We start from the raw sequence: 14,801 nt of genomic DNA, 5'->3' as shown, positions 1-14,801 counted from the left end.
TTTTGCAAACAAATATTGAAAAAAAAGGAGCATGCAAAAACTCCCTAGTAAAACCTTTTTCAAGTGCATTTCAAACAAAGCCTACGAGGGAGTCCATTGGTTCAATTGGTTTATTTTGAATAAACAGATGTTGCACAAGGGTCACACCACTGCTATCCTTCCTTGACTACATATTAAAGAGACAGCTAGCTGCGTTTTACTCTCCTGCTAGAGACCACCGCAAGCCTACATAGACACTGTTCTCCTGCAACCCCCGAGAAAGAGACCCAGATAGCTAAATGCTTTCTTTATAAATATTGTAGCTGGGTTGCCCATCCAGGACCCAGCCAGGCTCAACCCTGCTTAGCTGCCTCTTCCTTCACACGACTGTTGCCTTCACTCCACAGCAATCTGGCTCCTCTGAGCCTTGGCTCCAGGCCCTGCGAACTCCCAGGACTTCCTCCTCCCTCCTCCCTCCATTCCTTTCACAGAGGCACATTCAAAGCCCAATGTTTATAAGTAAGAGCTTTTATTTTCTTGCTTCAAATCAACAAAACACCCTTCACTCCAGGTTGTTTAGGCTAGCAGCCCAGAGCACAATTCAGGTTCAACACAGTCAGATTCAGGTTCAAAAACAGTCCATATAACTTCAAACTCAGGTTCAAAAACAGTCCATATAACTTCACTTCACTTTAGCTCAGATTACTTCACTTAGGGAACAGTACATTATCAGAGGGAAAAAACAAATAGCCCAGACCTTTTTAGTATGAAACAGTTTACACAGTCTTTCTTGCACCTTCTTACAGCACGGTTACACAGCTTTATTCCCACCTGGTTCGGGCTGGGGTTTCAATTGTGCCCAGCTCTCTTTCTCTCCCACAGGCTGCACCTGTTTCCTCTTTAGTAGAGATTTCCCCCAGTGCCTCAGCCTCTCTCCTCTGGTCTTCCACCAGGCTCTCCAAGGTACAGCTAGCCACCCTCTTACAGCAGCTTTTTGGGTTTGAGCCAGGGCTCCAATCTCCATCTGTTCCTCTTCTAGTCCTTCAGTAACCTCCATTTTATCCTCCTCTTCAACTTCCCCCGCCCCCAACCTCTCCAGCTGGCCCTCATCACCTCCCTCAGAGACCATTTCCCAATCTTCTATCTCCTCCCCTAATTCTTGCACAGCCGGGTGGGGAAGAGAGGGATTCTGGGACTGGTAGTTCCTCCTCTTCTTCCTTAACCCGGCCAACCTCTCTGCCTCCGGTAGCGCAGCTTTCTGAATGTGGGTGTTGGGCACATGAAGTCTGCCCCGTTGGGGTTCCCCGGCTGCCTACACCCACCTTCTGCGTGCCTTCCCAGATCCCCTTTTACCTACCCTCTCCCAATATCCAGTGTACCTGAATGTAACTCATCTTGAGCTACTACTGAAAAGGTTTGAGCAAAATCTAAATAAATATAGGCCAGCTCAGACTTCCAATACAAGCTGTCTGTATTACACACAATAAAACACACTGAAAATATTAATTACTGCATATTTGGACAGAGACAGACAGTCACTGTGAGGTTTAATTCATCAAGGCCTTTATTGAGTACTTAAAAACAGTTCCATGGAGTCTTGCCAGTGTCCAGAGAGGTAAACATGAATTCAAAGTGAAGAATAACTAGAAAAGAGAAGAGAGACCATAGGAGCCAGCTCTGTGGGTGCTGTGGGTTCTTGAGCACCCCCAATATTGAGAAAATTCCTTGTGTATGTCTAGGTCTTGGCACCCCAAATAATTTTGAAAAATTGGCTCCCATGAGAGATACTGGATATTACATGATGAGAGAGGACTAGTTAGTACAGAACTCCAATGAAACAAGGGGGGGGGGGGTAATGAGGGTAGAAGGAATGAGGCTGTGCCCCTCACTGGGTGCACTCCATAATCTCTGTAGAAATCCGGTGAGCTTCTGGCAGCTCTTTGGCACTCAGCAGTGAAGCGACATCCGTGTATCGATAGAAGAATGGTCCACTGAATATATGCACACCCTCCGTGTTACACATCGCACCATCCACATGGACATGCACAATCACCTTCTCCTGCTCTGGGGCACGAGGGCTCAGCTTCAAATCCACCATCTGAATCTTATTGCCTGACATGAAAGCAAAAAAGAGATGGTAAATTATAAACCACAACATACGTAACAGCCAATTAAGATCTCCACTTTTTATCTTTTTCAAGATTTTAGAAAACGTTATAAACAGCCACAGTCACTGAACTAAATTTCGTCGAAATATCTCCCCCACTCTCTAGACCCCTAAAAACCAACCTCCCCATCCCCCACTCTGCCAACCGTTCTCAAAACTTCAGACTCCCCCCCACCCCCTCCAATTACTAAATCCCTCATACTATATCTCAACCTATTGCGAAGGCTATGCCATATCATGGTGGCCATATCTACTCAAACCAACTCTTATATAGTAGGAAGTCTTTCCATATTCTTAAGGCATTATCAAGGGTAAAAGATTCCAGCGATATAGGCACCATCTTGCACAAACATCCCTTGCACTGGTGGCTTCTGATTTCTCTGGGTTCAAAAAAAGCTTTGCTGTGCTGACCACTATGCCCTGGCATCAGAACAGCTGTTAAGAGGATCCAGACTGACTGAGCCTTGGTCTATAGTAACGGGCAACTCAATGTCATCTGTGTAGAAGAAGTGGAATAGACTAACAACTTGGATTAGGGGCAGCCAGTAGGGCATGGAAAAGACTGACTAAGGTGGGGGCAAGTATAGGACTCTAAGAAACACCACCCACCAGAGATCACTTGAAAAGACCTGTTTGACAAGGAAGCCTAGAACTAAACCGGTCTAGTCTGTTCATCAATGAAGGGCGGTATATTTAACTGAGAATTGTGCCACTCATGCCAAGGGAAAGCAGCAAAGGTCCACCAAATCTTCTATTGGAGGGTCCCATGAAATCCTGTAGGCAGTAATGGTGAGCAGAACACATAGAATGGCTGATGCTCACCTTTGATGACATACAGCTGGGAGGAGTGGGGGCAGGTGAAAGCAGCATCCAGCTCTCCAATACCCAGCTCTTCCTGCGAGGGGTGGGGATATCCTTGCACCAGAGTGTAGAACTGATCTGAGAGGAAGATAGTGACCTGTGATCCCTGAGAAATAAAATGGAAGAAAGACAGGATTTAGTAACTATTCTTTACCTGGAGACAGGGGGCAGCTCGGCAGCTCTCTTGCCTGAGGACAGAAGACGGTTCTCCCTCCTGTGCAGAGAGCAGGAAGATGGTTCTCTAGCCTGGAGACAGAGGTGTGGAACTGATCTCCTGCCCAGGGACAGAGGGTACCAGTGCCACCCAGCCAGGGGCGTAGCCAGACAACAAACTTTAGGTGGGCCTAGGCAAGAAGTGGGTGGGCACCAAGTGTTCTCCCCCCTCCCAAACCACCACCAAAAAAAATATTTAAGCTGGCGGGAAAGTGCTTCTTTCCACCTTGGCAGTATGCAGCAGGCATGCGCTGATAACTGAGCATGCACAGGTGCCAGTATCGTGGAGAGTAGTGTTTTTGTTACCATCAGGGGGAAGTGTTCAGCTGGCCAAGCTTGAGATCCCCATCAGCTACCGCTAAATGTGTGCTACTGTTGGGTGGGCCTGAGCACTAAATGGGTGGGCCCTGGCCCACCCAGGCCCACCTGTGGCTACGCCACTGCACCCAGCATTTGGTTCTGATTAAATGGTGGAAGGTCCAAGCACAGTCAATGAAGGCAACCTTCTGCTCAGTTGAATGAACTGTAGAAGTAATGAATGCAGGTTCCAGCTACAGAGGAAGCTTCAGGGTTTCATTTCATTCACTAGATAGATTTATAACTCACCTATCTCAGTGACATACATAAAATTAAATCTCCAATTAAAACATTTTACTTCAAATACATAAAATCTAAGGCAACAGGTTAAAGTGCTATTCTACCTTACCTATAAGCAGCCTACATAAATGTGTCTTTAATTCCTTTCTAAAGGTTAGAAAGTTCCTCTTCTGTTGCAGGGAAGACGGAAGCAAATTCCAACAATGGAAAAGACTCATTCACATGTACATTTTTTCTCACCCTTTCCAACAACAACACACACAAAAACTCTTTTTACACCATAAAGTTTGGGTTGACTTATTTTTAAGCAACCGTTTCCTTAATTCTCTACTTTGCAGAACTCATAAACACTTCAATAAACCCTCAGTAACATGCTCCAGTTTCTTCCAACTCACAGCGATGTGATATGCTGCATTTTGCACTAACTGAAGCAGATGTAATGAAACATCAAGAGAGCTAACGTAAGCCATATTACAATAATCTATGTATGGCAAAACCAAAGCCAACATCTGAACCTCTAATCTAAAGTCATTTGGTTCTAACAATGCCTGCAGTTTTCTCAAAAAGACCTCAACGAGAATTTAAAATAATACCCAAGCTATTGCACTGACTGAATCTAGTCCCCAGTGGCGTAGCCACAGGTGGGCCGGGGCCCACCCAATTAGGGCTCAGGCCCACCCAACAGCAGCACACATATTAGCGGTAACTGGTGGGGATCCCAAACTCTGCCAGCAGAAGACTTCCCCCTGATGGTAATGAAAACTCTATTCTCCAGGATACCTGCAAATGTGCATGCTCAGTTTTCAGCGCGTGCCTGCTGCAGACTGCTAAGGTGGAAAGAAGCGTTTTCCCGCCAGCTGAGATTTTTTTTGGTGGTGGGTGAAGGGGAGAACACTTGGTGCCCACCCACTTCTTGCCTAGGCCCACCCAAAATCAGTTGTCTGGCTACACCCCTGCTAGTCCCACGTGTACAAACTCAGCTAGAAATGTATTCACAACAACTGCCTCAAAATGTATATTATAATCACCCATAACAATCAAATTAGATAGATCACACTGCAAGGTTAGAAATAACAACTATTTCAGGAACTCAGTATGCAGGGATTGGGGCCCAAGAACTGAACAAGACTCCTGGCAAGAAAGCAGGGATGAACCTGATACATATTTCATATATTTCTCTGTGACTCACCTAGACCTGGGGATAGGCAGACTAGACGTATTTTAAATACATAAATAAGGATGGAAAGGAACACGTGGGTGGGGAGCGGTGCCCACAGAAAGGGAGTGTAGTTTGGAAGCAAAACCCCAATCCCAGGAGGGAAACTTGTGGTCAGAAAGTGAAAGAACAGATACCTGGATAAAATACATCTTATTTTCCCAGGAAAAAGCTGCATCTATTTTCCCTTTGAGTTCTTTCCAGTTGTGGCTGAGGAGCCAAGCATGCCAACCATCCCGTTTACTGTCCGTGCGGAAGAAATAACTACCTGAGGAGAGAGGGAGAGAGAGAGAGAGAGAGATGTGATGCAGTAACAGCTCAGAAATATAAGACCCCTTCCAACAGCCTAAGAGCCACATTAAGGGAGACACCCTTAGAGACTCTCCCAAATAAATACACAGAGTGGAGGAGTGGCCTAATGGTTAGTGCAGCAGACTTTGAGCCAGTGGCATAGCCAGACTGCCAATTTTGGATGGGCCTGAACCTAAAGTGGGTGGACACAAAATTTTCTCTCTATTCCCCCTTCCCCAGCAAAATTTAGTCACACTAATCAAATGCATTTGTCACATAGGGGTAAAGTGCTGCTTTTCAGTGCATCAGGTTTCAGAAAATTTATTTAAAAGCCTAACACCCTTTTCAATGAGCTTTCAGAGGCCAAAGCCTCCTGCCTCAGGTCAGCATAACGCTGTTATGGTATCCTCTCCTGACCTAAGGAAGGAAGTATTGGTCTCTGAAACTTTATTAACACCATATTACTTTATCCTAAATTAAAAATAAAATTATTTTCTTTACCTTTGTTGTATGGCCATTTACTTTTTCTCATTGTGTTGCTCCCAGTCTCTAGATTCTAATTTCCTTCGTCTTTCTCTTGCCAGGGTTTCCTGTCCATTCACCACCTATGGCTTTTCATCTTTTCCTCACCCTGGTTCTCCACATGCCCCTTCCTCTTATTCTCCAGTCTTTCCCTACTCTGTCCTCTCCCTCTTTCCATCCAGCAGCTCCCCTCTTTCTTTTGCATCCAGCGTCTCCTTTTTCTCCCTACCCTTCCATCCAGTGTCTTCCCTCTTTCTCTCCTCATCCTTTCACCCATCTACCCTCTCTCCTGATCCTTCCATCTAGTGTCTCTATCTCTCTACCCTTTTCTGTTCAGTCTCCCCTCTCTCTCTCTCTCTCTCTCTCTCTCTCTCCACATTCTTCCAGTCTCTCCCCTTTCTCTCTGCATCCTTCCATCCATCTCCCCTCTTTCTCTCCCTATCCTCCCATGTCCAGCGGCTCTCTCCCTTCCCTCCAGTCCCTTCTTCCTCTCCCTCCCATGCATAGGAGCCAACTTTTCAAAATTAATGGGGGTGCTAAGCCCAATGGAAATAAGCCTTCCCTGGACAGATACAAGTAATTTTCTCAATATTGGGGGTGCTCAAGCACCCACAGCACCCACAGAGTCGGCTCCAATGCTCCCATGTCCCAGCGGCTCTCTCCCTTCCCTCAAGTCCCTTCCTCCTCTCCCTCCCATGTCCCAGCAGCTCAGCCATTTTTCCTGCAGGTCCGCCCATCCGCATCCTTCGCACTGTCTCTATCCCTTTTGTCCCATGGAGGCAGCACTTCCTTCCTGCCCTGTCTTCTCCCGAAGCTCCACTGCATCGGTCCCCTGCAAGTGGAATCCTCCTTCGCCGGTCGCGCTGCGCTGCCATGCACACGCAGCTTCGCTCCTCCCCCTGCCGCGTTCATCCGGCCCTAAACAGGAAGTGCATCACAGAGAGCCAGATAGATGCGGCAGGGGGAGGAGCGTAGCTGCGTGTGCAATTGCATGGCAGCGCAGCGCGACCGGCGAAGGAGGATTCTACTTGCAGGGAGGGACCGATGCAGCGGAGCTTCGGGAGAAGACAGGGCAGGAAGGAAGCGCTGCCTCCGTGGGACAAAAGGGATAGAGACAGCAATGCGGATGGGCGGGCCTGGAGGGAAAATGGGTGGGCCTGGGCCCGTCCAGGCCCACCCGTGGCTACGCCCCTGCTTTGAGCCCAACATCGTGGGTTTTATTCCCACTGCTGCTCCCTGTGACCCTGGGCAAGCCACCTAACCCTCCATTGCCCCTGGTACAAAAACCAAGATTGTAAACCCTCTAGGGACAGAGATAGCACCTGCTTATAACAGGATTGTAAGCCATATTGAACCTGAACTCTGTTTGGGATAATGTGCACTTCAGCCAGGCGGACCCAGGCCCATCCCCCCTACCTGTTACACTTGTGGTAGTAAATGTGAGCCCTCCAAAAGCCACCTGAAACCTACTGTCCCCACATGTAGGTGCCCCCCCTTCACCCCTTAGGGCTATGGTAGTGGTGTACAGTTGTAGGTAGTGGGTTTTGGGGGGGGGAGGTTGGGGGGCTCAGCACAGAAGGTAAGGGAGCTATGCACCTGGGAGCAATTTGTGAAGTCCACTGCAGTGCCCCCTAGGATGCCCGGTTGGTGTCCTGGCATGTGAGGGGGACCAGTGCACTACAAATGCTGGCTCCTCCCATGATCAAAGGGCTCGGATTTGGTCGTTTTTGAGATGGGCATCCTCGGTTTCCATTATGGCTGAAAACTGGGGACAACCATCTCTAAGGTCGACCATCTCAACATTTAGGACGCCCATCTTTCGTTTCGATAATACGGGTTTCCCCACCCCTTCACAGGGACGTCCTGCGAGGACGCCCTCATGAAAACTTGGGCGCCCCGTTCGATTATGCCCCTCTTAGTCTCTCCTCTATGGTCTTGTCTTCTTTGAGTGCCCCTTTTACCTCCCAGCCATCTAGCACCCAACTGATTCTTTTGCTTCTAATATACCTAAAAAGATTTTACTAAGCCTCGGTCGTATTCGTAGCTTCTGGTAGAAATCAGCTGGTGGTAAACACGAGATGTCCATTGTATTCCTATGGGTGTCTTGGCATTTACCACCAGCCGATTTCTACCACACGCTAAAGTCGCTACCACAGCTTAGTGAAAGACCCCCTATGTGTTTTTGCCTCCAACAAAATCTTCTTTTCAAAGTTTCTCTTTGCCTTCCTTATCAGTGCTTTGCATTTGACTTGCCATTTCTTATGCTTATTTTTGGTTGGATCCTTCTTCCATTTTCCAGTACCACGCTCGATTTTAAAGATAATTACATATTACTAACAATAGTTCCGCCAGTTCATTTTTCAGTTCTATCAGTACGCTGGGATGAATACCATCCGGTCCAGGAGATTTGCTGCTCTTCAATTTGTCAAATTGCTCCATTACATCCTCTAGGTTTATAGAGATTTCATTCAGTTTTTCCAACTCGTCAGTGGAGGAGTGGCCTAGTGGTTAGCGTGGTGGACTTTGGTCCTGGGGAACTTGGTTCAATTCCCACTTCAGCTCCTTGTGACTCTGGGCAAGTCACTTAACCCTCCATTGCCCCAGGTACAAATAAGTACCTGTATATAATATGTAAGCCGCATTGAACCTGCTATGAGTGGGAAAGCACGGGGTACAAATGTAACAAAAAATTTTTAAAAATATCATTTCTGGCACCGGTATCACTCCCAAATCTTCCACGGTGAAGACTGAAGCAAAGAATTCATTTAATCTCTCTGCTACGGCTTTGTCTTCCTTGATCGCCCCTTTTACCCCTCGGTCATCTAGTGATCTAACCGATTCTTTTGCCGGCTTCTTCCTTTTAATATACCTAAAAAAAATCTTACTATGTGTTTTTGCCTATAATGCAATCTTTTTTTCACAGTCCCTCTTAGCCTTCCCTTATCAGCGCTTTGCATTTGACTTGACATTTCTTATGCTGTTTCTTATTATTTTCAGTCGGTTCCTTCTTCCATTTTCTGAAGGATTTTCTTTTAGCTCTAATAGCTTCCTTCACCTCACTTTTTAACCATGTTGGCTGTCATTTGGTCTTCCTCCCTCCTTTATATTTGGCCTGGGTTTCCAGGATGGTGTTTTTGACCAGCATCCACGCCTGATGTAAATTTTTGACCCTCGCAGTCGCTCCTCTAAGTTTTTTTTTCACCATTCTTCTCATTTTATCATAGTCTTCTTTTTTAAAGTTAAACGCTAATGTATTTGATTTCCTATGTATACTTACTTCAAAGCTAATATCAAATCTGATCATACTGTATTATGATCACTGTTATCAGGCGGCTCCGGCACCATTACCTCCCGCACCAGATCATGCGCTCCTCTAAGGACTAGGTCTAGAATTATTCTCTTGTCGGCTCCTGTACCAGCTGCTCCATAAAGAAGTCCTTGATTTCGCCAAGGAATTTTACCTGCCTAGCATGTCCCGATGTTACATTTATCCAATCAATATCGGGGTAATTGAAATCACCCATTATTATCGTGTTGCCCAGTTTGTTTGCGTCCCTAATTTCCTTTAACATTTCTGCATCCGTCTGTTCATCCTGGCCAGGCGGACGGTAGTACACTCCTATCACTATCCTTTTCCCCTTTACACATGGAATTTCAATCCACAGTGATTCCAAGAAGTGTTTTGTTTCCTGCAGAATTTTCAATCTATTTAATTTAAGGCTCTCTTTAATATACAATGCTACCCCTCCACCAATTCGGTCCACCCTATCACTACGATATAATTTGTACCCCGGTATGACAGTGTCCCACTGGTTATCCTCCTTCCACCAGGTCTCAGAGATGCCTATTATATCTAATTTTTCATTTAGTGCAATATATTCTAACTCTCTCCTTATTTCTTAGGCTTCTGGCATCTGCATACAAACATTTCAATCAATGTTTGCTGTTACTATTTACATCTTGTTCAGCAGTTTGACAATGATAATTTGCAATCTTTAAAATGTGTTTGTTGTTTATTACTCCTGATCTACTACGGTCTTTATTGCAACCTCACTATCAGGTTGCCGTATCTTCCCTGTTTTGGTGATATCTGTTAAAGATACCTTGTTCCAAACCATGTGCTTTTGAGAAACTGTCAGCCTTTCCCCCGTTTCTAGTTTAAAAGCTGCTCTATCTACTTTTTAAATGTTGATGCCAGCAACGTGACAAGAAGAGAAAAGGACGGCAAATAACTCCCCCAGTAAATGTAGGGAAGAATGAGCTGAGTAGACCTAGAAATGACTCCCCCAATAAATATAGGGCAGAATAAACAACAGAAAAGGACTAAGCAGATGTGGCATTGACTCTCCCAATAAATACAGGCACTTTGAGTAATGTTGTTTTTCTGCAGTCCTCATGCATCATGTCCCGTTGCTGCCTCACCTCGGAATGCATAGGTCCTGCCGGAGTCGTCTGAGCTAAAGGCATCGAAAGACCTGTTACTGCATCGATCTTTGACTGACAAGAAGGTGTAATTTCTCCGGGTTTCAAAGCCGTGACCTGTAAGAGAAGAGACGTTTATAGTAACATAGTAACATAGTAGATGACGGCAGAAAAGACCTGCACGGTCCATCCAGTCTGCCCAACAAGACAACTCATGTGTGCTACTTTTGTGTATACCCTACTTTGATTTGTACCTGTGCTCTTCAGGGCACAGACCGTATAAGTCTGCCCAGCACTAGCCCCGCCTCCCAACCTCCAGTCCCGCCTCCCACCACTGGCTCTGGCACAGACCGTATAAGTCTGCCCCGCACTATCCCCGCCTCCCAACCACCGGCTCTGGCACAGACCGTATAAGTCTGCCCCGCACTATCCCCGCCTCCCAACCTCCAGCCCCGCCTCCCACTACCGGCTCTGGCACAGACCGTATAAGTCTGCCCCGCACTATCCCCGCCTCCCAACCTCCAGTCCCGCCTCCCACCACTGGCTCTGGCACAGACCATATAAGTCTGCCCCGCACTATCCCCGCCTCCCAACCTCCAGCCCCGCCTCCCAACCACCGGCTCTGGCACAGACCGTATAAGTCTGCCCCGCACTATCCCCGCCTCCCAACCTCCAGTCCCGCCTCCCACCACTGGCTCTGGCACAGACCGTATAAGTCTGCCCCGCACTATCCCCGCCTCCCAACCTCCAGCCCCGCCTCCCAACCACCAGCTCTGGCACAGACTGTATAAGTCTGCCCCGCACTATCCCCGCCTCCCAACCTCCAGTCCTGCCTCCCACCACTGGCTCTGGCACAGACCGTATAAGTCTGCCCCGCACTATCCCCGCCTCCCAACCTCCAACCCCGCCTCCCAACCACCGGCTCTGGCACAAACCGTATAAGTCTGCCCCGCACTATCCCCGCCTCCCAACCTCCAGCCCCGCCTCCCACTACCGGCTCTGGCACAGACCGTATAAGTCTGCCCCGCACTATCCCCGCCTCCCAACCTCCAGCCCTGCCTCCCAACCACCGGCTCTGGCACAGACCGTATAAGTCTGCCCCGCACTATCCCCGCCTCCCAACCTCCAGTCCCGCCTCCCACCACTGGCTCTGGCACAGACCATATAAGTCTGCCCCGCACTATCCCCGCCTCCCAACCTCCAGCCCCGCCTCCCAACCACCGGCTCTGGCACAGACCGTATAAGTCTGCCCCGCACTATCCCTGCCTCCCAACCTCCAGTCCCGCCTCCCACCACTGGCTCTGGCACAGACCGTATAAGTCTGCCCCGCACTATCCCCGCCTCCCAACCTCTAGCCCCGCCTCCCAACCACCAGCTCTGGCACAGACTGTATAAGTCTGCCCCGCACTATCCCCGCCTCCCAACCTCCAGTCCTGCCTCCCACCACTGGCTCTGGCACAGACCGTATAAGTCTGCCCCGCACTATCCCCGCCTCCCAACCTCCAGTCCCGCCTCCCACCACTGGCTCTGGCACAGACCATATAAGTCTGCCCCGCACTATCCCCGCCTCCCAACCTCCAGCCCCGCCTCCCAACCACCGGCTCTGGCACAGACCGTATAAGTCTGCCCCGCACTATCCCCGCCTCCCAACCTCCAGTCCCGCCTCCCACCACTGGCTCTGGCACAGACCGTATAAGTCTGCCCCGCACTATCCCCGCCTCCCAACCTCTAGCCCCGCCTCCCAGCCACCAGCTCTGGCACAGACTGTATAAGTCTGCCCCGCACTATCCCCGCCTCCCAACCTCCAGTCCTGCCTCCCACCACTGGCTCTGGCACAGACCGTATAAGTCTGCCCCGCACTATCCCCGCCTCTTAACCTCCAGCCCCGCCTCCCAACCACCGGCTCTGGCACAGACTGTATAAGTCTGCCCCGCACTATCCCCGCCTCCCAACCTCCAGTCCCGCCTCCCAACCACCGGCTCTGGCACAGACCGTATAAGTCTGCCCCGCACTATCCCCGCCTCCCAACCTCCAGTCCCGCCTCCCAACCACCGGCTCTGGCACAGACCGTATAAGTCTGCCCCGCACTATCCCCGCCTCCCAACCTCCAGTCCTGCCTCCCACCACTGGCTCTGGCACAGACCGTATAAGTCTGCCCCGCACTCTCCCCGCCTCCCAACCTCCAGTCCTGCCTCCCACCACTGGCTCTGGCACAGACCGTATAAGTCTGCCCCGCACTCTCCCCGCCTCCCAACCTCCAGCCCCGCCTCCCACTACCAGCTCTGTTAGATGTTAGAAGTGTTGTGTTGAGAAAAAAACAGTGATTCACCAAAACCAGAATCCCCTCTGGCGGTCTATCTGGATTTTGTTGAGAGTATCCATAGATCCCTTCCCTGTTCTCATTATTCCCAGAAGTCATACCCAGATCTACCTGGCTAATATCTATTGATGGATCTGTCCTTCAGAAACTTATGCAATCCTTACTGTCAACCTTTGCCCATATCTCTCAGCATTAAGTTCCACAGCAGAAAATCTCCTACCAGTTAGATTTATGGACTATCCTCTAATCCTGGCACTATTTGAAATTTCGGCATTGTTCTTTTCCTTGAGCATCAGCAGCAAGTGAATATCTTAAGAGAAAGTGTACACGGACGGAGTTACTCTGTAAAATTCACTTTACTGGCTCTCAGGGCAGGATGAACCCTGTAATGGACCATGTTGCCCCTCCCAACACCACCACCACAAGAAATACATTGATAAAACATCCCTCCCAACTCCTAGGCATAACCATTTCACCTTCCTTATCCTCCCACAATCACTTGATCCTCACCAGACAGCAGGAATTTGGGATTTAACTCACACCTTTTCCACATTGGCTTAAGGTGAGTTACATTCAGCTACTCTGGCTGTTTTCCTAGCCCCAGAGGGCTCACAGTTACTTCTTTCATACTGCTGCCTCCTCCTCTACCAACTTTCCTCTGTGAACTGTGCCAGGCTGGAAGCTCCTGTGAGACTAGACACCCCACCCAGTGAGATGAAAGCCAGCAGTCCAGGTGGCAGCAGTAGGGAAGAAGTACTGTGAGCCAACCTCTGCTGCCCCGCTAGAAGACAGCACATAAGGGATGGTCAAGATAAACAGAAAGACCTCCTGGGGGGCATCAGAGCAATGGCTCTGGGTCTGTTCCTGCTCAAAATAAGTACCTGAATATATGTAAACCGCTTTGAATGTAGCTGCAAGAAAACTCAGAAAGGTGGTATATCAAGTCCCATTTCCCTTTCCCTATTTCAGACTCCTAAAAAAATCCACACTGGACCATCAATACTCACCAGAAACTATTACAATATTAATCAAATTCATTTTAACTCACAACTACTTCCGTTTTAACAATGATATCGATCTACAAATAATGGGCACTGCGATGGGCACCAGGACAGCACCCCAATATGCCAACCTTTTTATGGCTTAGCTGGAAGAGACATTTCTGAATACACACCAGACCAAACCTCTAAAATACTACCGGTACATCGATGACATTTTTATGATTTGGACGGAGGGGGAAGAAACTCTGAAACAATTTTATTCTGCCTTCAATACATACCATCCTACAATCAGATTCAAAATTGACTACTCCCCAGAAAAAGTCAATTTTTTGGACACCACGGTCTCAATCAGTGATGGCTGTATACAAACATTTATATACAAGAAACCCACAGACAGATGCAGCTATCTCCACAACTCCAGCTTCCATCCTTCACATACAAAAAGATCCATCATTTACAGCCAAGCCACAAGATACCACCGTATCTGCTCTGACCCAGGGGACAGAGACAGACACCTTAAAAGCCTGACTGCATCCTTCAAACAGAAAGGCTACAACCCCAAAATAATCTCCAAGAATATTGCCTTCTCCCTCAAAACACCCAGGGAGAATCTGCTACAGTACAAGGAGAAAAAATCCACAGACAGAACCCCCCTTGTAGTGACATACAACCCAGAGCTGGAAAAACTGAGGAAAATCATAAGAGATCTACAACCTATACTCCAGGAGGATGAATTACTGAAAGAGATATTCCCATCCCCACCAGTACTGGCCTTCCGACAGCCACCCAACTTAAAACACAAGCTAATCAGAAGTAAACTTCCATCACAGACTGAAAAGGAACAGAAGGGCACACTTCCCTGTAATTTATCCAGTTGCAAACTATGCCAAAATATTTCACAGGACCCCACAGTCATCCACAAAGGAAAGATATTCAACATAAAGGGATCTTTCACTTGCTCATCTTCCAATGTGGTATATATCATTCAGTGTAAAAAATGTAACGAAGGATGCTATATTGGAGAAACAGGCCAGATGCTTAAGACAAGATTCAATTTACATAGACATCACATGAACAATACTGGTGCCAGTAGGGCCCCCACGCCTGTTGGTCAGCATTTTACAGGACCAGGACACTGTACCAGTGACTTCACAGTGAGAATCCTGAAAGGTAACTTTAAAACCATACAAGAACGTAAGACCTTTGAAGTCA

At 48.2% G+C, this 14,801-nt stretch overlaps 1 protein-coding gene across 1 annotated transcript in view; it reads right to left on the bottom strand.

Annotated features, from left to right (window-relative positions):
• Positions 1 to 1,520: 1,520 nt before the first annotated feature.
• The window catches only part of LOC115468243 (hemopexin-like), a 38,184-nt gene continuing 24,903 nt past the window's right edge, over positions 1,521 to 14,801 (bottom strand). Inside the window, exons 7-10 of the mRNA XM_030199783.1 lie at positions 10,269 to 10,385; positions 5,171 to 5,301; positions 2,969 to 3,113; positions 1,521 to 2,091 (exon numbers count right to left, since the gene is read on the bottom strand). Of these exons, the coding sequence (XP_030055643.1) occupies positions 1,865 to 2,091; positions 2,969 to 3,113; positions 5,171 to 5,301; positions 10,269 to 10,385 (620 nt within the window). The 3' untranslated portion in view covers positions 1,521 to 1,864. The remainder of the gene's footprint in view (positions 2,092 to 2,968; positions 3,114 to 5,170; positions 5,302 to 10,268; positions 10,386 to 14,801) is intronic.

The sequence above is a fragment of the Microcaecilia unicolor genome, chromosome 4, assembly GCF_901765095.1.
Source record: "Microcaecilia unicolor chromosome 4, aMicUni1.1, whole genome shotgun sequence".
In the NCBI taxonomy this organism is placed as follows: domain Eukaryota; kingdom Metazoa; phylum Chordata; class Amphibia; order Gymnophiona; family Siphonopidae; genus Microcaecilia; species Microcaecilia unicolor.
This window is presented reverse-complemented; position numbering and strand designations above follow the sequence as displayed.